This window comes from Carlito syrichta, unplaced genomic scaffold (assembly GCF_000164805.1).
Source record: "Carlito syrichta isolate Samal-C Ts95f unplaced genomic scaffold, Tarsius_syrichta-2.0.1 Scaffold287568, whole genome shotgun sequence".
NCBI lineage: Eukaryota > Metazoa > Chordata > Mammalia > Primates > Tarsiidae > Carlito > Carlito syrichta.
The window spans coordinates 191,277-216,052 of NW_007231664.1; the positions used below are offsets into that span (position 1 = coordinate 191,277).

The 24,776-nt window shown below is 37.5% G+C and overlaps 1 protein-coding gene and 1 pseudogene across 2 annotated transcripts in view; one reads left to right on the forward strand and one right to left on the reverse strand.

Annotated features, from left to right (window-relative positions):
• LOC103254857 (protein FAM19A1) overlaps positions 1-24,114 on the reverse strand; it is a 139,675-nt gene extending 115,561 nt beyond the window's left edge. Inside the window, exon 1 of the mRNA XM_021709885.1 lies at positions 23,922-24,114. Within this exon, the coding sequence (XP_021565560.1) occupies positions 23,922-24,114 (193 nt within the window). The remainder of the gene's footprint in view (positions 1-23,921) is intronic.
• Positions 16,960-22,287, forward strand: LOC110595174 (annotated as a pseudogene). Its single transcript, XR_002481648.1, has 3 exons — positions 16,960-17,642; positions 17,873-17,874; positions 22,273-22,287. The product of XR_002481648.1 is annotated as a cytochrome c-like (transcript).
• Positions 24,115-24,776: the final 662 nt, after the last annotated feature.

Consider the following 24,776-nt stretch of genomic DNA (forward strand, 5'->3'; position numbering starts at 1 on the left):
CGATTATTGAAGGCCATCTCTTCATCAAATGTGTCTTCACTGAGAGCATCATCGTTAGTAGCTAGCAGCATTGCTAAAGCCAAGAAGTCCTTTACTATTGGTGAAGTTGATCCTACCGGCTGCTAAGTACATTTGTCATGAACTTTTAGGAGAGGCTGCATTTCAAAGGTAACACATGCTCCTCTTTGGGCTAGCACCATAACTAGATGAATTGATGAGATAGCAGAGGATACCAAGGCACAATTGTTAGAGAGGATTAATGAGTCACTGTGGTATGCAATCCAGGTTGATGAGTCTATCAATGTTAACAAGGCAACAATGTATGTTTCTGTGCAATATACTTTTCAGGAGGAGATGTGCATGAAGATATGTTATGTGTACCTTTGTTGCCAACCAAAACCACAGCTGCAGACTAAGTCTTTGAATGATTCAAGTCTTTGAATGATCACATATCAGGAAAATTGAATTAGTCATTTTCTGTCGGTGTACGCATGGATGGCATGACTGCCATGGCTGGGTGGCTTTCTGGTTTCACTACTTGGGTCAAAGAAGCCACTTCTGAATGTGTCTATAAACTGTGTCATTCATAGAAAAATGCCGGGTAGCCGGAAAATGTTACCTGAACTTAACAATATGTTTGTAGAAAGTGATTAAAATTATCAAGCACATTAAAGTACATGCCCTTGGCTGGGCTTGGTGGCTCAGCCTGTAATCCAAACATTTTGGGAGGCCAAGGTGAGTGGATTACCTGAGCCTGAGGGTTCGAGACTAGCCCAGGCAACTTGGCGAGACCTCGTCTCTACAAAAAAAAAAAAAATTAGCTGGGCATGGTAGTATGTACTTGTGGTTCTGGCTACTTGGAAGGCTGAGGCGGAAGGATCTCCAGAGGCCAGAAGTTTGATGCTGGGGTTTTCATGAGCATGCCACTGCACTCCAGTCTAGGTGATAGAGTGAGACTCTAACTCAAAAAATAAAAAAATAAAAAAGTACATGCCCTTAACACAGCTCTGTGAGGAGTTGGGCACAGAGCACATATGTCTTCTCTTATTCACAGAAGTGAGATGGCTTTCTAAAGGTAGATCAGTGACCAGAGTTCTTGAGTTATGAGAGCCACTCCAGAAATTTCTTTTAGAAAAACGGTCATCACCGGCAACACATTTCAGTGACTAAGAACAGATAGCAAAACTTGCTTATTTGTGAAACATATTCAACCTGCTTAATGAACTCAATGTGTCACTTCAGGGGTGAATGACAACTGTGTTTAAGTTGGCAGATAAAGTGACTACATTCAAAACCAAACTGGGATTATGGGGGCAATAAGTGAACATTGGGATTTTTTATGTTTCAAACATTAGCAGCGATTTTGAAAGAGACTGAGCTAGGGCCTTCTTTCTCCCAGCTGGTGTATGATCACCTATCTCAGCTTTTAAAAGAGTTTAAGCATTACTTCTCAACCACAAAACCCCTGAGCTGGGAAGGAATGGATCTGCAACCCATTTGTGAATAAGCCAGGTGAATCGACTTTGTCTATGCTAGAAGAGGATAAATTGCTTGAGATAGCAAATGATGGTGGCCCTACAAGTATGTTTCAGACAACTTCAAATCTCCATACATTCTGAATTAAAGTCAAGGTGAAATATCCTGAGATTACCACAACAGCACTTAAAAGCCTGCTTTCATTTATAATATCCTATCTTCGTGAAGCAGGGTTTCTGTGGTGACAGCAACCAAAATGAGATTATGGAGTAGACCGGACATAAGCAACACACTTTGGGTGTCACTATCTCCCATCACCGCCAGATGGGACCGTCCAGTTGCAGGAAAGTAAGCTGAGGGTTCCCAATGATTCTGCATTATGGTGAGGTGTATAATTATTTCATTATATGTTACAATGTAATAATAATAGGAATAAAGTACACAATAAATTATGTGCTTGAATCATCCCTCCCATTTCTCTAGGGAAAAGTTGTCTTCCACAAGACTGGTCCCTGACGCCAAAAAGGTTGGTAACAGATGCTTTAAGAGGTAAAGTCCTCATGAATGGATTAATCAGTTGTCATGAGAAGGGAATTGGTGGCTTTATAAGAAAAAGAGAGACCTGAGTAAGCATATTAGCATGTTTAGCCATCTTGTCATGTAATGCCCTACACTGCTTGGGACTCTAGAGAAACCTCACCAGCAAGAGGTCCCTCACCATATGTGAGGCTCCTTGCTTTTTGACTTCTCAGCCTTCATAACTGTAAGACATACATTCTTTTTCTTTCTATATCTAGTTTCGGGTATTTTGCTATAAACAACAGAAAAATTAATATAGAATATTTGTACAATGAGTGGGGTGATGGAGATAATGAATACCTGAAAACGTGGATGTGGCTTTGAAATTAGGAATGGGCAGAGGGTGAAAGAATTTGGAGGAGGAGGACAGAAAAAGTCTAGGTTCTAGAAGACAGGATGACTAGGGAAAGTTTGGAACGCCTTAAAAATTGGTGAAGTGATTGTGACCAGAATACTATAGAAATAGATATAATAAAGGATATTCTTATGAAGTTCAGATGGAACTGAGGAATAGGATATCAGAAACTAGAATAAAGGATATCCTTGTTATAAACTGGCAAAGAATTTGGTCAAACTGTGTCCATGCCTAAGGACTTTTTGGAAGGCTAAACTTGAGAGTGATAAACTAGGGCATCTGGCAAAATGAATTTCTAGACAAAACACAGAAGAAGCTGCATGTTTATTTTTGACCACTTACACTGATATTTGAAAGCAAAGGAAAAATTTAAAAACTGAATTTATAATTAAAAGGGAAACAGAACAGAAAGTTTGAAAACTCATAGCCTGGCCATATAAAGAGTAAAAAAGTATGTTCAGGAGAGAACACCAAAGGTGTAGTCCAGTGACCATTTACTAAAGAGATTAGCATGGATAGAAAGGAGTCAGGTGCCTAAAAATACTGAAGGCATTTCAGAGATTTTCAAGACTGCCCTTTCACAGGCAGAGGACGAGGAAGGCAGAATGGTTTCAGGGTACAGGTCTGGAACACTCTACATGGACTTGCTGCCCGAAACCTCCTTGAGTCTCTGCTCCCAGCACCCTGATGCAGTCCTCTGTGGCCACTTCAGCTGTGGCTCAAGTGGACCCAGGTGAGGCTCAGCTCACACTCTTGAAGATATAAACTTTAACCCTTGGTGGCATCAAAATGGTGCTAATTCTGCAGGCTTGCCGAAAGCACGACCAGCCACTACCTAGATTTTATAGAAAGTATCAGACAGCCTGGAGGTCCAGTAAAAGACTTGTGACAGGGTAAATCCACTACAGAGAGTCCCCATTGGAGCAATGCTGAGCAGAAATGTGGGGTCACAGTTGCCACAGGGAGTCCCCACCAGGATAATGCCTTGTGGAACCATGAAAGTGGGACCACAACCAAGACCCCAGAACTGTAAAGTCAATACACACAATGGCAGTCTGAGAATGCTGGGTTGACTGAGCCCAGCCAAGTCATGGGGTGGGGCTTCCCAAAGTCTTGGGGGCCCAACATCAACTAGTGTGCAGAGGATGTAAGACATGGAGTCAAATGAGATTATTCTGGAGTTTTAAGACTCAATGTCTGTTCTTAGACTTCACTTTGAATTTTTAAACCTTTTTTCTTGCCTATTTCTCTTTTGAGGTGGGGATGTGTATTCTATACTTGTACAACCCATCCCTGTGTCTTGGAAGTAGATACCTTGCTTTGATTTCACAGATGAGACTCGGGTTTAGACTTTTGGGTTGGTGCTAGGACAAGTTAAGACTTTGGGTTTATGGGTTTAGAATAAATGTATTTGTATGTGAGAAGAACATGAGTTCTGGTGAGGGAATAGGAGAATATTATGGTTTGAATATCTGTCTCTTCCAAAACTCATGTTGAAACTTAATCCCCAATGTGGCAGTATTGAGAGGCAATGCCTCTAAGAGGTGACTAGATCATGAGGACTATGCCCTTATGAATGGATTTATTCATTCATGGATTAATGGGTTAATGGGTGGATGGATTGATGAGTTATCATGGGAAGGGAGTTGGTGACTTTAAAAGAAGAAAAAGAGAGATCTGAGGTACCACACTCAGACTCCTTGCCATATGATTGCTTTGAGACTCTGTAAAGTCCCTACAGCAAGAAGGCTCTTACCAGATGCAGTCCCTTGACCTTGGACTTCTCAGTCTCTATAATTATGAGAAATAAATTCTTTTTATTTATAAATTATCCAGTTTCCAGTATTCCATTATAAGCAAAAACAACAATAAAAGACTAATACAACTATTTTACACAATATCCTCTTAATTTAAAACTGCAGATGTTTCTCTTTAGCATTGTACCAAGAATAGCTGTTTCTCTCCTAAGCAACTGCCTGGATTAAGCGGAGACCATTCTAAATTTTGTCACCAATCTTGTTTCCCTCTTTGCATTGCCTGTTAGAAGGCTTACAGCCAAATTTGCGGTGCACTGCTGGCATATTTATAGGCCTCCATGGTCTTCTCACAGTGTGCTAACTTCCCTCCAGTCTTCCTCTAAAGTCTCCTATCCCCATTTCCCCTGAATCCTGACTTCTTTCAGGTCTATGTTGCGTTTTATCATTACCTTGCCGAGTGGGAATCATCCATGAAAGTTAACTTTGATCTTTTGGGGAATATTTATAAATGAAAAAAGAAAAGAACAGAAATGTTTTTCAGCACTATTTAGAGTTTTCTAATTAAAGTGGGCAAAATCTGGACAACAGAAGTGGAGTTGGCTGTATCTGCTACCAAGAGTCAAGGTGTCACCAGGACAAGCATTTGCCTCCCTGAGTGCCAGGGGTTATTCAAACCCAGTGACTCGCTATTCATTTGTGAAGCTCTATGTTGATTCAATCTCAGCTTTTCGTAGAGACATGTGGTGGTTCCACATTTGGGTTAACTTCTAATCAGAGCTCAAGTTTTGGAATGGTCTTTGATCAATCATTAAACCTATTCTATTTTGAACAATATACATCTGCTTGCCTCACCTGCTTGTGATTAAGTTATTAGATGATCAATTAATGAACACTTGCTCAAATTTAAACTTTAGCCTGGAGCTCAAGAAAGCAATTTGACCCCACCTTGACTCTAAATTTCTTTCTCTATTACTCCCCGAGGCACCAGCCAAACTAATTGGTGTCTGAAACATGCCTGTGATTTCTCTCCTCTCTGTGCCATTTCTCCTATTAACTATTAACTTCACCTGCATTAAGAACAATAGTTTACATTTATGGAGCACTTCTATGTCAGGTATTTTTTTAGACAGAGTTTCACTCTATCACCCAGTGCAGTGGTATGATCACAGCTCACTGTAGCCTTGAACTCCTGGGTTCAAGTGATCCTCCTGCCTCAGCTTCCTGAGTAGCTGGTTCTACAGGCATGCACCACCATGCCCAGCCATTTTTTCTATTTTTTTTTCTTTTTTTTTTGTAGCGATAGGGTTTCACTTTGTTACCCATGCTGGTCTTGAACTCCTGGCCTCAAGTGATCCTCCCATTTTAGCCTCTTAAAATGCTGGGATTACTGTGCTAGGCATGAGTCATCAAACTTGACCGATTGTAAATCTCTTTACTTATTAACTTGTTTAGTCCTTCATGAATCTGATAGGGTAGATACTATTATTCTTCCCATTTTACAGTTAAAGACACTGATGGCAGAGGAGTAAGAACTGAATTCCTTTTATTTCCATACTATACTTTATCTTGCTGTGTTGAAACTTAATGTTTTATAGAATGTTTATAAATGAAAAATCAAAAGAACATACATAATTCTGCTTCCACAGAGAACTGGGCTTTCAAACTACTCTGCCCTATTCCCCAGTCCACATTCTTAGCCACAACACCTTTGGTTCTCAACTCTGGATATACCTTCAGTCTGGGCAACAGAGTGAGACTCCAACTCAAAAAAAAAAAAAAAAAAAAAAGACCTAGGTGATATGGTCAAGATGTTGATATTTTTAAGAATCTCTCTAAGTAATTGTAAAGTGTAGCCAGGGTGACAATTCATAGTATTCTTCAATTCTCCTATCATAGAGGGCCTCCTCCTTCTATGGTTAAGGCATCTTAATTTCAGACCTTCTTACTTTTTCTCAATAAGGAGAATCAATGCTTCCCTTGCCATAGTGATCGCTGATGTAACACCAAAATGTTTCCTCAAGAATCTTGGAATCTTGTCCTAGACCATCTGAATATGTACTGTACAGGGTTTCACAGTCATGAGATGCTAGGATATCCTATGGGAGACACTTCTTCCATAATCTTTACTCTAGTTTTGGCCAGCAAAACTGTTATGCAATGTTTTGACCTAAATTTCAGAGTATTGACCAAAATGCAAAATGGACTTTCATTTTTCTGGTATATCTTGGTTTTATTCTCTGTAGTGATTAGAAATAAAGATCCCCCCAATACAATGAATAGCAGTTATGTTAGAAACAATTTAATTACTGTGTCATATAGTAACACATCCAGACACAAATCCAACCATGATATTTATCTGCACAAAACCCTTCTATGCTTGCTTCCATTGCTCTTGGACAGAATTCCAGTGCCTCACTACAGCAACCAGGCTGCTGCATGTGCTCACTCCTGATGAGTACTTTGGTCTCACATCTTTCCAGATACATCTCACACCCTTCTCTACTCAGGCACTTCTTTTAGTTCCGTGGATTCATCAGGTTCCTACTGGTTGTTGCTGGGCTTTTGCATATGGTGTTCCTTCTGCCTTGGACATTCTATTCCATTCTCTTACCTGGGTACTTAGAGACTCAGTTTGGATGTTAATTCTACTGGAAAGTCATCTAGAATCCCTTCCTCCAATCATAATTAAACACACACACCTCTAGTCTCAGAGTATTTTGTGCTCACCCTCATCACAGTGCATATCACACAACTTTGTAATCACTCATTTACTTGACATCTCCTCTGGATTCAATAATTATTAAAGCAGGAACCATATCCTATCGGTCACTTTATCTCTGATTCTTGACATCAAAAAGAATGGAAGAGGATTTGTAGAAAGAATCTTCTGATTTGGGTATTTTCTTAGGCCTTTTACCTATCATTTTTTGACTCAGACAGGAGGTAGTTTTAGATATGTTTCTCTGGAATTCCATAGACACTGCAAAATGAAATACTAAAAAAATGACAAATTTTAGACAAATGGTGTTAACTCTGAAATGTATACCAAAATTCTGTCAGTCAGCAGACTGGCAAAGCCATTTGTAGAGTTTTCCCACCTGAAAAATCATTGAGTTATTTTATCTTTGATCACAAGTTCTGTGTTAATGCATCCTAGTATGTGTTTTGTCCCCTCCTGGAACATTAAGAACAGTCTGAGATAGAGAGATGTCTACTTAACGTCTTTTTCGTTTGAGTCAACATGAAAGCAAAAAATCTCAGTATATGAACATAAGGAAGAAGGTAAGTAATGTCAAGCACTTCAATGTATCTCAAAAAAGATATTTAATTAATTAATTAATTTATGTTAAAGATGTGGGGTACAATTCAGGGTTAGGTATAAATGTTGATTATGCAGGTACCCTTGATGATGAGGTGTGCCTCCCTTTCCCCTAGTAGTTTCCCTCAACTGCCAGTCCCACCCTCCCTTCCCCTGGCAGTTTCCCACTACTGCCAATTCCTTTCTTATAGTATTATGATAATTGTTCAAGATCTGCTTATGAGTGAGAACATATGGTACTCTGTTCTTTGTTTCTGTGATAGATCATTGGGTATGATTGACACTAAATCTATCCAAATTGCTGTGTTAATATATTTGTCCTTCTTTATGGCTGCCTAATAGTCCAATGTGTATATGTACCATATAAAAAAGACATTTTAAGTGTGGAATTTGATGAGGCTCTATGATTGAATCTGTTTATATTCAGTTTATTTTTATTTATTTATTTATGACTTTATTTATTTATTAGTTTTGAAATTTTTTTGCAGTAGCCCTTCTTTTTGTCTTTTATTTTAAAATTGTGGGGTACAATTCAGGTTGAGGTATACAAATATTCATTGTGCAGGTACCCTTATTGATGAGGTTTGCCCAACCCACTCCAGGCAGATATCAACTACTGTCAATCCCACCTCCCTGCCCCCCTCCCTCCACAGTATCTCTTTTTAAAAACATTTATTTATCTTAAAAATGTGGGGTACAATTCAGGGGTAGGTATACAAATGGTTATTGTACAAGTAAAGCTTGGCCCTCCCTTTGGTCCCCACTTTGCCTGGTTTGAGATCAGGTATCGGTATGTGCTCCCCCCTCAGTTTCTTGTAAGTAGCAGCCAAGAGAATATTTACATTAACTTCTATTGCTAGCTCATAGCTAAAAGAGGCTGTATTTAGACAGAAATACAGAGGCAGCAGATGAACCTTTTTTGGAATAGTGTTTTAATTGCTGCAAAAACTAACTTAGTCCATACCAATCCCAAGTTACCACATTATGCAACACCAGCAACTCAAAAATAAAACAACATAAGAACTTTACATTTATTGATTTCAAATTATATAAATGCTTAAAAGAGTTCATTGCCAATTCAGTTTTGTTGACAGGGATTATTATAGCCTCTATGAAGTTAAAAAACACCTGTATTTTGATTGGCCCCACCTAATACAAAGACTTCAAATTTTCTCTGATATCTTTATATAGAAAAATTATAGTACAGATAGTTCAGTTGAGTCTGTAGAACACTCAGGACCAGAGGATCTGTTATATATAAACAGGTGGAAGCCTGAGAATTGTTTCTGTTCTGTTTTTGTTTCTCCATGTTAATAGCAGAAAGTCCCAGAGATGGTCCACCAAATCTTTATCTCATATCAATCCCCTCAACTGTTAGGACTAATATTTATTGAGAACTAATTAATTCTATGCTAAGTGTTCTACATGCATTTCCTCAAACAATCACACCGTGAAGATAAATTTTTATAATTCGCTTTTTCAGATATTAGTACTGAAGTTTAGGATCATAGTAGAGCTGGGATTAGAAAATAAATCTTTCTTTGAGTTGAGCTGATTCCACTACACAGGTACAAAAGGCATGAATTATTTGAGCATCTGTATCAGCATTCTGCTGGGTAGTGGTACACAACTGTGAACAAGACTATCATGAAATTTGCCTTCATGTAGTATTTCTTGTACAGCAGTGAAGATAAAAGGTACTGAGTGATGGATACTGAGTGAGAAAAGCAAAGCAAAGAGACTGGCTTGAATAAGGAGTCGATGATGTAGGTGGTATTCAGTGATGTGGAAGCCATGCTCAAGTGACCAGACTGGTAAAAATGTGTGCTCCATTTTGAGCATATTGAATTGAGGTATCTTTGAGAAATTCAAATGGAGATGCCTAATGACTGCCTGAACAAAAAGGTCTAGAGTTTGGAAGAACAGGTTAGGCTAGACGCGTTGACTTGGTAACTGTATGGGTCTCTGAAGCAATGGGAATGAATGAAGTAACTTAGAGAGTCTGTAGTGAGAAAAGACAATCCTTGTGTGAGGGCTGAGAGGAATAAGTCAAATTTTACTTAATGCACCCCGTCTTCAGTGAGATGCACACTCCCAGTTCCTTTTTGAATTCCATTATGCCTATGAGATCTTTCATTCTCAGTGATGCTTGTGTGTTTCAACAGGAGGTTGGAAGTTGAGTATCTCCTCTTATTTGGACTGGGATTGGAAGATGAAGTTCTCAGTATCGTCAATTCTGAATGGAAACACAGCATGTCACATTCATTGTCTCCTCTCTTTCTGCCTGATGGGAAACAGGTTTCTAAATCATGACCCAACCTCTTTTAGTTTTTCTGCACACATTTTTGGAGGCTTGAAAGTCTTATTTTACAGTTGGAAGTAATCAAATGAGGAAAAGGTACACAAGTATAGGTATTACAATCAAAACTGCAGTTCTGACTCATGGTTTTTTTATTTCAAAATCTAGAAATGTACTCAATGAAAATATAAATTTAATATTTTTTTCTGAGATAATCCTAAGTGTATTATTGCTAATATAATTGAGGGCTCATTATATGCATGGATATTGGATCATAAATTTATGGCTTATATGAATTATCTAATTTAATATTCTCTTCTACTTTTTGATGCTGTATCATTTTCATTTTCTTTCTACAGATAAAGAAGCTGTGGTTTCAGGAGGATAATATGCTGAAGGACATGTGTCCAATTAGTGGCAGAAATAGGGTTGAAATCCAGGCCTTTGTGTGCTCCATAGTGATTCTATATTGTGGTAGAAATTTTCCATTTGTCTGAGAATGAATGCACCTTTAATACCTTACACAGGTGATACTATCAGATTGATGAGGTAGAATCCTGTCTCTACAACCTGGTAGCTGTGTGGCCTTGGGCAAGGCCCCTCTCATTTTTAGCCCCAGTGTCCTTATCAGCAAAATGGGGACAATAATCTCAAGAGTACCCATTTCATAGGCTGATGTAAATATTAGATGTCATAATATTGGTCATGTTTTCAGTGGGGTACCTGACACATAGTGCTCAACAACTCTCAGTTCCTGTAGTTATGATTATAATTTTTGCATTAGGGCTGCTAAGGACAATACAGAATTTCTATAGTATACATTCAGTTTTACTGTATCATTTCTCAAACTTATGTGCCTGGAGATTTTAAAGGGAGAAGGACTTGGAAATGTGACACACAACTATTTATTCATTATCTCCTTCACAAAGTGGACTCACATAACACCTGCATGACAATTTGAATTTTACAACACCATCACAGTTTTCAGGAATGGGTTGATCAGGCGTTCTTTAGTATAGGCGATATAGCAGCTTTGGCAGGGGGTGGGGAAGTGGCTACATGGCATTGTCAATTCATAAATAAGTGAACTGGAGTTGAAGAAGATAAATGCTAATGGAAGAAAACAAACTAATGCAAGCCTGTAGTTATCTACCATGTTTAAATATATCCCAAGTGAGATATACAGATGCCCTCCCCTGTATAGAGAACCTTCTAGTTAAAATATTATATAAAGTCAGTAGGCAGAATTGAAGAGAGTAGTGATTTAAAATTTTCATCTGGAGGTTTTGTTTGATTTGTTTGTTTGGTTGTAAAGATTCTTTGTATCAGAGTGAGTGGTCGAGAGTAGAGAGCAAGTGAGACATTAAGGTGTCAGCAGCCTTGTGGATAACAGCATGTGTGGAAACTGGTGATATCAAAACGACAATTTGGCTTCCTTTGCTTTGGCATTGTTTGAAGTGTTAGTATAGAGGTTTTGAAATCTGTTGTCAGACATTTCATGGGAGATTTTTGTCTCCATAGAGGACTCTCAGTGCTGTCTCCTCACTTACAAAATTCTAAGTTGACTCACTATCCAATTTCCCACCGCAGATTCCTCCATTGTTGCCTTCTCTAAGTACTTGATTAGCATGACCCAGTTTTAAGAACTATATTAAGAACTGGATATAGAGACACACAGCTCAATTACTACAGTATTTATTGTTTGGCCCCATCTATCTTTTCAGCCTCCCTTCTCACATGATCCCATTGTTCTGTGGGTTTCTGCCAGAATGGCTTTTTTCTCTCAACTTCTTGTTCAAAACCTAAGTCCTCTCTCCTATCCTTGAAATGCAGCTCACCTGCCCAGCTTGAGCTGTACTGCACATCTCAGACTTCTTGTCATTTTTTTCCACAGAAGTTGTCTCGACTCCCTAGCCCCCTTCACATTCCTTGTTATTGTATCCTCTTCAAGGACTGAATAATTCTTTTCCTTTTGAACATGATGCTTCTACTTGTACATTTTCAGGTATGATTAGATTATGGTTTGTCTCTCTCACTGAACTGTAGGCTCCATGAAAACAAGAAGCTATCTTTGTTCATCATGATGTGATCAAATGTTTGGCATAATTCCTGAAACATAGTCAATGCTCCAAAAATAATTGTCGAATGAACAGATGAATGAGTGAGTGAATGAATCGCCTTAGCAGAGATCAGAGATCACAAAGATTACAGTGTATCACTGTAAGTTATGATAAATGTTATATAGAATGCTGCAAGGATCTAGAGCAGTGCATTATTAGTTTGGGGCATAGTGGATTCAGGGAGGAACTCAGTTCTGGAATTGATGATACAAGTTGGGCAAGGAAGGAAGAGTTCCATGGGTTGAGGAAGGGGTGTTGAGAACACAATTTAATCAGAGGGATTAACTAGGGTTAAGATATGAGTCTAGATCATGGCAGTGTTGAAATTAGGGAATGGGGAGAAATGGCTGGATTTGAGATATATGGAATGTGAATAATGCTGGTGCATATGTTGAGCAAGAGCCTAGTGTACCTGCATGGTATTGCCATTCTCCTAGGGAGAAAATACAAGAAGAGAACAGGTATTCCAAATCTTTCCTATTCATGCTTCTGATGCTACATGCTACTCATTATTTCCAGCAGTTCCTATTTGACATTCCAGATCTATCCTTACCATGGACTTGAAGAAATGATTTAACTTCTCTAAGGCATCAGTTTCCTCCTCTGTAAAATGAAGATAATAATAGCACCTATTTCATAAAGTCCTTGAGAGGATGATATAATGCAGTTCATTCAGTACATAGAAGTCAATAATTATAAACCAGTAAAATTAACAGCTTTAAACTAGTACTATAAAAGGAATCCCTTGTAGATAAGAAGACCACTGCCAGCTGACATGAACAGACTAAACTGCCCTTGTTTGTAGAGAAAAGAGAATGAGGCAGATATTCAGAAAGAACCCAAGATGAAATGTGCTATAGCCTGAGAGATAGAGTTATGGAGGACACACATAGCCTGGATCCTGCTTGCATTTTAATTTTAGCACTTTGAGGCCTTCTATAGAGCAATCTCTGCCCCTGAATTCCCTGACCCCAGTATATTCTCACAATAACTTCTCTTTTTATTTGAGCCACTATTGAGAATGTTTAGGTTTCTTGCAACCCTGGAAAGCCTTGATGAGAACAGGCACTGAACATAAAGCAAAATTAGTATGTAGGCACCAAAGGAGACCATAAATGACAACTACTATGTTAGTATATGCAGATCATTCTAAATTTAAAGAATTGTGACCTTCCTTTGAATAAGTGGCTAGTTAACTGCTTAATCATTTTACTAACCTAAGTAATAATGATAGACCATTGAAGTTCATTCTTTTTTTAAATGATGCAATAACAAAAATATCAAGTAATATCAGATATTATTGTACTTATTTTCCATTTTATAAGTGGAATTGGAGGATTGGGAAGGTGAGAGTGTTCCACCAATGTCCAAGGTCAGTTGGAAACCTAAAATCTATCTGGCCTCATGTAGTTAGTACATGAGATTGCCTTTCTATGACTACTTCACCATTTAGGAGCCCAGGTTTCTCATCTCATTTCCTGAAGGTCACCTATCTTGAAGGTGAAAGGCTAAGGAGGTCTGAAGATACGGTTTATGACTCCTGTTGAAGAATCAATGCTAGCTGCTGTTCAAGAATGGTCTTCATTGGAAGGCAACCAAGAAGGCTTGAATCAAGTGTATTGAGGTGTCATATATAGTGCTTTCTTGGCTGGAAGTTGGTCTTTGACTGAAAACATATCTCTCCAGCTGAGCATGGTGGTTCACACCTGTAATCCCAGTATTTAGGATGCAGAGGTGAGAGGATTGCCTCAGTTCAGGGGTTTGAGACCAGCCTGGGCTACTTGGCGAGCTCTCATCTCTACAATAAAATTAAAAAGTTAGCTGGTGTGGTGGTGTGTGGCTGTGGTTTCAGCTACTTGGAAGGCTGAGGCAGAAGGATCATCTGAGGCCAGCAGGTCGAGTCTGCAGTGGCTGTGAGCATGCCACTGCATTGCAGCCTGAGCAACATAGTGAGACTCCAACTCAAAAGAAAGAAAGAAAGAAAAAAAAGAAAGAAAGACAGAATGAGAGAGAGAGAGAGAGAGAGAGAGAGAGAGAGAGAGAGAGAGAGAGAGAAAGAAAACACATCTCTCTGCTACTAGTATACTAGTAGCAGATGGCCTTTGCTCTAATGGCCATCACATCCTTCTGACCAATGTTGTCATGGTTCCTTCTCTCTTCTCTCAGCTCACACTGGTCTGTGGACTAAGACAAACCTCATTCTTTAACTTTATACTGAGTCCTTAGAGCTTGAGAAGCTTAGGGTTAGGGTTAGGGTTAGGATTAGGGTTAGGGACGAACACACTAATTTTTCAAAATATTATTCATTTGCATACATTTATACACAGACTCCAGGAGACGACACAAATTTTACTACTTTCTTATATGAAGTTATCAGATTCTTCCACATAGAAATGTACCAATATCCTCAGCACCTTCCAGTGCTGTTGGAGAAGGACAGGGCTATAGATTTTCCTAGAAGTGTGAAATAATTCACAAGCCTTGCTCGTTATTCATATGGACAGCACATTAATAACACAGGACCCTGGAATCTTGCCTTATCTAGACTGGAGCCTGGGAGAGGGATGAGGAGCTGACTCCTTAGATTTAGAACAACATTTTTCCCTCCTTCTGGGAGGAAAAAAAAAAGATTTGATTAAATGTGCTCTCATATCAGAGAAGACCAGATCTTTGAAAACACCTGAGCTCTCTGGAGAGAAACGGAAACCAGTGACTTTAGGGCTGCTTTAGGGAAATTTCTTTATGAATTTTGGATTTTGTGTAATGAAGCTTATGTTCGCTAGATAACTGACAAGGATTTGGGTTGTGCCATACCACGATTTCTCTTTCTCACACACATGACATATATACCAGGAAAGACATTTGTGCAGAGAAGTTTTTACCTCCCAGGTGGCTACATAGATGGACTTATAATGAGACTTGTTATATTTAGATCTAAGCATATGCACTAAACATAATTTCTCATATAGTTTCCCATTAAAATGACATCAAAATTCTTAGATTTCTTAGATGATACACATATTCATAAATCTGATCCTGTTGAAAAATGCAGAGAATTAAACATCCAAGAACTATTGCTAGATAAGGTTTTTGCAAGCAGTTATAATGCATATAATTTGTATTATGTTCTCCAAACATTCAGTCTCATTACAAAATTTCCTATTTATCATCTTCCCTTTTGGTGAACCCCGTAGAGAAGAGTGGCTAACTAATTGAGTTTGTAAGCCATTTATCACCAAGTATGATTTAAATGTAATTTTTCTCTCTCTCCTTCTTAAGACTGGGTATTAACAAACTTTTCATCTCTGCCTATTTGATTGATGAAACACTACATTTCAGTGTTTAATTTACATTTCTTCAATTGAGTGATGTTAAACATTTTTTCCCATTTTTACCAGCCACTTTTATTACTCTTTCAGTGAACTATTTATTTTCTTATGATAAAAAGCATAGTTTTCAGACCGTTTTAATGCTATTATAACACTTTTATTTGTGTCTACAGGCTTGCATATGCCTAAATATTTTCTGTAAGGATGTATAGAAATCTGACAACAATAATTTCTTCTGGCAAGTAAGAGAGGGGAGGATTGGTGGAAAAGAGGGAAGGGAGGAGAATTATTATTATTATTATTAAAACAGAATTTATTAAGAGGACAGAAAAGCTCCTACAATGGGAGGGGATCTGGGGGGTTGCCCAAGAATTATTTTTAGTTTATCCTCTGCTGGACTTGTATATATACATTTCTTTAAAAAAGGCAATTGACAAATGATTATATATGTTTATGGGGTACAATGTGATATTTTGATGTATGTTTCCATTGTGGAATATATGTATGTATACATTTACTTATATATTTATACTAGGTTATAATGTGACTTTGATTAAAGACTAATTTTTTTCTAAAAATTAATTTGCTTATGAACTTGAGAATAGTAGAGCAATAACTATGTGAGTCAGGTGCCACACATTCTATTCTCTCTAGGGACAGGGCAGAACATCAACGTGTCAGATTCTATTGGATCATAAGTAGTAGTAAGGCCTGTGGGAAACTGGAGCATCCCATCCAAAGACACTCCAGATCAATTCTTCTAATACTTTGCTGCCCATAGGAACAGCTCTGAGGATGGTTTTGTAAGTGGGATGACAAGTGGCAACTGCTGCTCTAAACTGGAAAAAAAAATAAAGAAGAAATCTACTTTTAGAGGGATAGGTATATGTGGTGACTGAATTTCTGGTTTTTTTATTATGAAAAGGAATAAAAAGGCATCTTTTAATAGACAGTATAAAAAGCTTTGTCAGTTCTTATACACCCTTCATCTCATTCCTCTTATGAATGCAGAGTTGGATCCCTTACATACCTGGACAGGTTGGAGACCAAATGCTGTTTCAATAGAGAATTTATATGTGATTTTGAAATTATACCTGCAAATGCCACCATTTTACTAATGATGCTATAGAAGACTGTCTTCTAATAAGACAATGGACTCTCCTTTTAGAAATGCCTCTGATAAAGCCAAATAAACTCAGCATTCCATCTATTAAACAAGCTGGAGTCTGTTTTAAAAGAATAAGGCATGTTTTAAACAGAGATAGAAATGAAGTGACCATAGACAGCTGCTGTGGCATGCATCCCTGATCCTCGACAGCAATTCATTATCTTGCTATTTCCTTGTGTGTGGAGACAAATAACAAATGGCAGAGCCAAAATTGGTCATTGTCTCTGCCCCTAAAATGTTTAATATTTGTAAATAAAAATTAGGGTTTAAGTATTTTCATACTATGCTTGCTCTGAAAGTTCTCTATATGATTTCCAAGCTGAAGTTGAGCCTGGCATGTCATTGAGATATTATAAATCACATTACTATCAGTCAGCCAGTCTTAGGAAAAACACTGAGCTATAGGCATAGAAACTATCAGTTGAATTCAGAAGACCTAAAAATCATTCCTGAAAAACAAACACAAACACTAGATTAGAGACTGGGACATAGAAAGTGGACATCTGGCTTCTGAGCGGGAACCTCTCTAGCGCCAGCGACGAAGGAGAGAATTAAACATGGGTGATGTTGAGAAAAGGCAAGAAAATTTTTGTTCAGAAGTGTGCCCAGTGTCACACCATGGAAAAGGGAGGCAAACACAAGACTGGGACAAATCTCCATGGTCTCTTTGGGTGGAAGACAGGTCAGGCTGCTGAATTCTCTTACACAGATGCCAATAAGAACAAAGGCATCACCTGGGGAGAAGATACCCTGATGTAGTATTTGGAGAATCCCAAGAAGTACATTCCTGAATAAAAATGATCTTCACTGGCATTAAGAAGAAGGGAGAAAGGGCACACTTGATAGCTTATCTAAAAAAAAATTACTAATGAGTAATAATTGGCCACTGCCTTATTTATTACAAAACAAATGTCTCATGACTTTTGTTATGTGTTACCATAATTTAATTGATCTCTTACACTAGAATTCATATCATGAATGGCTAACAGAATATTTTAGTTGGACAGTCCTGATTTAACTAAGACTGGCTTGTGGTTAAGTGAATAAGATATTTAGAAAATTTTTAATAGTAATTTCAATTTAGTAAGTGCTATCACTGTTTTCCCCTTCTAAGGATAAGATTGTACTTGATTAGTAATGTTCAACTTTTCACAAAGATGGTGAATACCATCTTAAAATCTATGGGAAATTGGTTTTATCTTCAGATTTATGTAACTGGTTATATGAATATATATAAAAAGTTTGGTCAATATTGACTTAAAGTTTAATACGTTATTTGTCTATAACATAATATTTGTAAATAAAAATAAAGGCTTAAACTTTTTCATATAACGCTTGCTCTGGGAACTCTCTAGATGATTTCCATGCTGCAGTTGAGCCTTTAATATGCTACAGTGTTTTGGAAGGCCAAGAAGATGCTAGTCTATGTAATATTGTTCATCCATATAGCTCATGTTATTCTATGGAAAGCTGTTGCTGAATTTCAAATTCCCTTCAACCCTCAGACCTTTTTCTCTACCTTATCTGCCTCTAGGGAATATGGATGGCAAGTGGTCAAAAAATTTTGATCACATTTTTTCCAAAGAAGCAATCTCCAGAATCAGTTTTTGTTGAAGTTCAGCTTCTGGGATCTCATATAATTCAACTTGAAGAAAAAAGTTTAAATTTATCAAATAAATTTTATTTTATTAAAAACTAGCTATAAACTGCAAGACTAAATAAAAACAGTTATTTGGAAAAATAAATCAAGCGACTTTGTGAGTAGAGGTATTAATGTTCCTTCTGAGCACCTTTTGACTTATCTCCCTCTTTTGCTACCCTTTCTCCCAAATCCTCATCTTCCCATGTACCTCTTTGTTCTCTCTGTTTGCTTCTCTGTCAGTCTGTATACCTGGGTCTGAGACTTTATGTATCTCTATCTCTTTTGCTCTTATCTTGGAGGCTAAATATAATGAACCAGAAACAAGATATCTGGAGTTTTTTTTTTTCTTCTTTCATAGAGAGTTAGGAATGTGATGACTTCTTCACTGTGTTAACTAATAGTTTTTAAAAACTAGAATTTTCATTGCTGTGAAAGTCAGGAAGTTCTATGATATAAGCTGGTTTCTTCTCACTGCTCTCTGGTAGGTGATCCAATATAAAAGACAAGAGCATCAAGCAAAGGTTGCTAGTAGTCAGTCATTGATATGGTCATAGTTTACAATGAGTAAGAAGGAAGACCTATGAATTTATGGAAATGTATCACTCATTGCTTTAATTTTCTTAATTAGAGTAATGCTAAAATCCACAATGCATTAAAAGATCTCCTATTAATCAGTAGTTAAACTTTCAGTCCATATATTTGTGCAAGTCAGAAATAGATATAAATTATATGACAATGAACTCTTAAATAGAGAAACTGCATAAAAATTTTTACCATAAAATAGATATTTTGTCCCCAACCCCCAACAGGCCTTAAACTATGAACCTTCAATCATTCAGTAAAACTGAAAGCACTGAATGACTCCATGACAATGACCTAAGGAAGTACACTCAATCATCTTTATGACATAGAAAGAGAAGGGGCATATTGGATGTTTCTGTAAGCATCCACATGGTTGGACTTCCCCTTCTCATTCAGATATTTTGCATCATGCAAGAAAACCTTTAGGACCTAACACATGTCTTAGGTTAAATACTGGTTTGCCTGGTGCTTGCTGAATGAGAGACCCCAGAGTCCAACAGCCCAGGCTGATCTTCTGGCTCAGTTGCAACTGGCTGTGTGATTTTTGAGCCAGTCACTGAATCTCTCTGTGCCTCAGTTTCCTGATAAGTGAAATGGAAATGATAGGAGGACACATCTTACAGGGTTGGGGTTACAATTAAACAAATGTGTAAAATCAAAGTACTTGGAAATATGACACAAGATAAGTCTTAAAAATTGTTCTTATTATTTATTTTAATTATATTCCATTATTTTTAAAATTTAAAAATTTATACTATTTTTATGCCATTTTAGAACAATTAGAATCATAGACTATAACTTCAAAAACCATCTACAAATTTATTTTTGTTTTATGTCATACTTGGAAAAATTCCTCTCTCTCTCTCTCTTTTGAGTTGCGGTCTCACTCTGTCACCCAGACTAGAGTGCAGTGGTGTGATCATAGCTCACTGCAGCCTTGACCTCCTGGGCTCAGGTGATACTTCTGCCTCAGCCTCCTGAGTAGCTGATTTTATAGGCAGGTGCCACCATGCCTGGCTAATTTTTTAATTTTTATTTTATAGACACGAGGTCTCACTATAGTGCCTATGCTGGCATAGAACTGTTGAGCTCAAGGGATCCGCCTGCTGCAGCCTCCCATAGTTCTGGTAAAACAGGCGTGAGCCACTGTGCCTGACCTATTAATTCTTCTCTTAAATAAATGGTTATATTTTGAGTCATCATTATCTTCTGTATAAATCTTTATTTGATTTAAACTTTTAGTCCTTGAGAAGTAATTGGAGATAACTGAAAGGCTGTACACTATATTTTTAGTTTTTCTCAATGAAAGATATTGAGCAGGGTGTTCCCCTCACTCATTTTGGGCAATAGAATAATAAAGTAATAATTAGAGTATAATGATATATTCCTTCAGAATAGTACTAGTTGCATGTCTATAATGCTTTTGTAAGGGTATGATGTTTTTATGAGTATTTACAAATGACTACGCCATAATTTAAATGTATGTTTTAGTGTTTTCAGTTATTAGTTAATAGAATTTAATTTTTGAGATAAAAGACTTCCACTTATATGTTTCTTCAAATATATATTTTTGAATATGTTGCTAAGATTTTACCCCCATTTTTGTCCCATTAAAAATGATCTGGTCTCAGATTCTGAATCTTAAAAATCATATGCTTCTTTTAAAATCATAGCTGTTCCTCTGTTTTTGAAAACACTGTAGAATTCAACTGACCTACAATTTCAGAGGAAACAAATAAGAGCAATTGGAACACTTACCGTGGAACATTTGCTATGTAAGACAGAATTTGTTTAGGACAAACATGGTGTATAAACTGTCAACTTCTGTCATGGAGAGAAGTTGATGCCTATTCTTTCTTAGGAAACTGAGACTGGGGAATGCAAGAAGCATTGCAAATATGCCAAAGAGGAGAGGATACATAGCTATTTAAAGTAATTTTTTTGAAGAATATGTAATAACTTGGAAAATGTTCATAATATATTAAATGAAATAAACCATACAGAAAACAGTGCTACAACATTTTAATTCAATCACCTATAATATGTATTTGCTCTTAAGTGGAGGACTGAGCCCGGAAGGACACATACTAACATGTTATCTTTCAAAGTGACGATAATCTTTGGGCAATGATATTATGGGTGATTTAAATATATGTATGTATTTATGTATTTTTCAAAACTCCTTTAATAAATATGCATTCCTGAAGATGATTTAATAACATTAGTGATACCCAGAATAATTAGTTGGAAGCAGTTTTAAGAAAAGATAATGGACAAGGTCCCACTGTGTTCAATTAATATGAAACAAAACTTCATAAAAAACAATGTCTCTCCCAAAACATCATTCACATTCATAGTAAGGTAGAAATTGGATATCATTGTTTAGTGAGATTTGATGGGAGCCAGACTTTATGCAAAAAAATGAAATTATACACATGATTTTCTTAATCTTTATAAAATAGAAATGATTATTATTCCCATTTTATAGATGAGGAAACCGAAGTCAGGAAGCAAATCTGATTTGCCCAAAGCCATTCTATTAGCAATAGTTATAGCTGAGATTCCACTCATGTGTATCTAATTTCTCAGTCCATAATGTTACTAACTGCATTGACATTTTAATTTATAACCAAAATTTATATTTAGTTTGTATGTAGAGATCTAGGCTACAAAAATAATTTTGATCATCGCAACATGTAGACTTGTCCATGCATGCCAATGGATTTAAAGCTTTTGGGGCAGTAGGACATAATAAAAAATACAAATAATCAGTTTGAAAATACAGGATACTCTATGTTTTATTGACTTTTGCTTGGAAGATAGAGACTATGACCCTCTTGTTTAAACCAACCGCACCAAAGTGCTCAGGGTTTAAAGTCAAACAAACTTGTTCTGAAACAAAAATATTACTGTTATGTGTTTTAACTTCTCAAACAAATTTAAGGCCAGATGCTCCCTTGGTCATTACTCCCTTGGCCAATGCACAGCATTCTGTGTTTTTTTGGTTTTTTTTAAAATTTTTACTTTTTAAAAATTTTAGATTCAGGAGGCACACATGTGTATTTGTTACACGAATATATTGTGTAGTGGTGGGGATTGGGACCTGAAGGCAATTCTATTTCTAGATTATTAAAAATGAAAATAAATTGCATAAAAAAATGGAGATTTTTTTTCCATTAATCAGTATTTTTTATTATGGTTTTGTGGGGTACAGTTAAGGGTTAGGTGGTGAAGTGCTTCAATGCTTTCTTTGGCAACAAACAGAGGAACCATCATGGTTTTATGTTTTATGTTTCTTGGGCTCTAGGTCTAAGAGTTTCTTCCTGTAAGAAGGTAAAATGGATTTTCTGGTCTAGCTGCCTGCCTTCCCTTCACTGGAGGTGCCTCACAGTGTTGACTGTGATGTAATAAGCAAATAGTCATAGTGCAAGTTTCTCAACCTCAGCACCACTGACATTTTGAGCTGAATAATTCTTTGTTGGTAGCAGGGATTCCAGGGAGGGGGGATGGGGGTTCACTCTGTGCATTGTAGGATGTTCAGTAGAATCCTTGGTCACTACCCACTAGATGACAGTAGCACTTCCCTAGGTGGGACAAATGTTTAGACTCAAAATATCCTCAGACATTAATTACCAAATGAACCTAGGGGGAAATTGCTCCAATTGAGAACCACTAATCCCAGTGTATTCTCAAACTTGGCTTCTTCACAATTTTTACAATTTTTAAAAATTAGTTTGACCTCCCCATGGTACAACCTGGGAAGCTGTGCATGCTACATAAGCTTGCAGCCTTGCCTGCGGCTGATAGGGCAAAGGTTGATGCATTGACCCAAGCTGGGCCAAACTTACTCTGTCTTCTCAGAAAATATATTAAGAACAGGGACTGAGTAAAACATATTTGGGCCCTGAAACTCTACCAATTTGCTGAGTGAAATCAGAGTTGGTATTGTGGAAATAAGGGCCCTACACCAACCCCTAATTTATGAGAAAGTAAAAATGAAATCCTTGAAAAGAAAAACAGTCCACACAGTGGCAAGTGAGGTAAACAGAGATCAGAACTACTGTATTCCATAAATACAAAATCCAATATGACAGCTGCCTGAAGAATTTACAAATCCCATGAGGTTTGGCTGAATTTCTCATAATTAGTTCACTGAGATTCCTCTATTTTATTAAAATAACTTCCCTTTTACTTGGCCTAGCTTGAGTATGTTTTTCTTTCTAACCACCTACTGATCCATAATGAAAATACACAACATGAGCCAATCTAGAAGGCATCTCTTCCCATCAATATCTAGAGGAAGAACAAAACACTAAGCCAAGAGATTCATTGTCTAAGATCCTGTTCTGTAATTCTGAGCAAAAGGCTCATTTCTTTTAGTGCTTATTTCCTAACTAAAGAATTTGAAAATCAACTCACACCAAGATCTAAATTATGAAAGATAAAGATGGGGAGACAGATTTGATGTCCCTGTGAACCATGGACTTACTGTTTGACAGTAGCCTATAAATGTGTCTTAAAGGTGACAGTCTAGACTTGGTATTCCTCTGAAGCATCTAGATTTGTACCTGGTATATAGTAAGTGCTCGTTGCATAGTTGTTGAATGAATGTTAGGTATTGATATCTTTACTATCATTATCACCATCATCATTCTACATAGCCTAGGAAGAAAATCATTTTCCAAATGAGCTGGATTCTCTAGTTTCTTGACCTGTAGAAATTTCTTTACCTTTCTCCACTCTAAAAAATTTCAAAACAGATCTGTTTTAAAACCCCAAAGCCAGAAGTCTTAGTGCTTTGTGCTGCTATAATAGGATACCTGAAACTGTGTAATTTATAATGAAGAGAAATTTATTGACTTACAGTTTTGAAGGCTAGAAAGTACAAGATCATGGTGTCGGCATCTGGTGAGAGCCTTCTTGCTGCATCCTCACATGATGGAATGAGGAGAAAGAGTGGAAGAAAGGCACAAACTTACCCCTTTATAATGACATTAATCCTGCCCATAAGTGCAGAGATCTCATGGCTCAAACACCTCCCAAAGGTCCCACCTGCCAACACTGCAACAATGGCAACCACATTTCAAAATGAGTTTTGGAGAGGAAGATATTTAAACCATAGCACCAGAGAAACAACAATTCAAAGTCTTTTCTGAGGACTGGCGTTTGTAGAACTTTTTAGCACTTTGGCTGCACCTTGTTCATTATCTTGAACCTATTTAGATGAAACAAGAAATACATTATATATAGATGAACCTAGATGAAATCTTGAGAGAGGTAAAACCAGTTGCTTACCATCGACACAGGAAGGTCTGTTTCTTGTTGTTCCAGCCACTTTCCCAGGTAGACAGGAACACTTGACTGTTTGTGACCGTTCCTCAATGCGATTCTTGTTACAACATCGGTGTGCTGCTATCACTTCACATGTCCCTCCTTCTGGCAAGAGAGAAATAATAAGGACGTTGATCAGAAATAACTCCGTGGCCATTCAGTCCTGTAGGAGAACATGTGGAGGGGTCGGGGAAAGTGATAGAAATTATATAAGCAGTGTTTATGAAGCACAATTACTATAGGGCTATCTTCTACTATGCATACTCTAGGAGAAGACAGTGCTATACCTCCAAGTCAGCAGAGTACCAATGAATAGCCCTTGGGACATGGTAATTCTGGGCTACATGTTTTGAGAGGCAGTAAAGCAGTGAATGCCTGGAACTAACACACTAAATAAAGATGCTACCTAATTTGAACGCATTATATTTTGGGAGCTCTCTCCTGTGTTATCTTCACATTTAAGATTCTCTGAGCTCTCACTAATGACAAACAACTGATGCTCCAGTAATACAGAGCCTGCAGTAGCAGGAAAACTGCCCAGAAGTTGGCTCTCCCTCCCACTGCCTGCCCACTCTCAAGGGGGCTGAATAGAACATCTAATCGGTGGCATTTCCCAAATCTAGATCTCATCCACAAGTGAGAGAAAGAATTGCTGGAGAAAATGGATATGGGCTTTAAATGGCATCTCAAACTGCAGGCCTAGGCATATGGCTTGATTTAATTGTTACAGCTCATCCATGCATTCATCAACAGTTATTGGCAACATAACGTATGCTACCCTCCACTAGGTTCTTAGCAGGTGAACCACAGGGTCTGTCT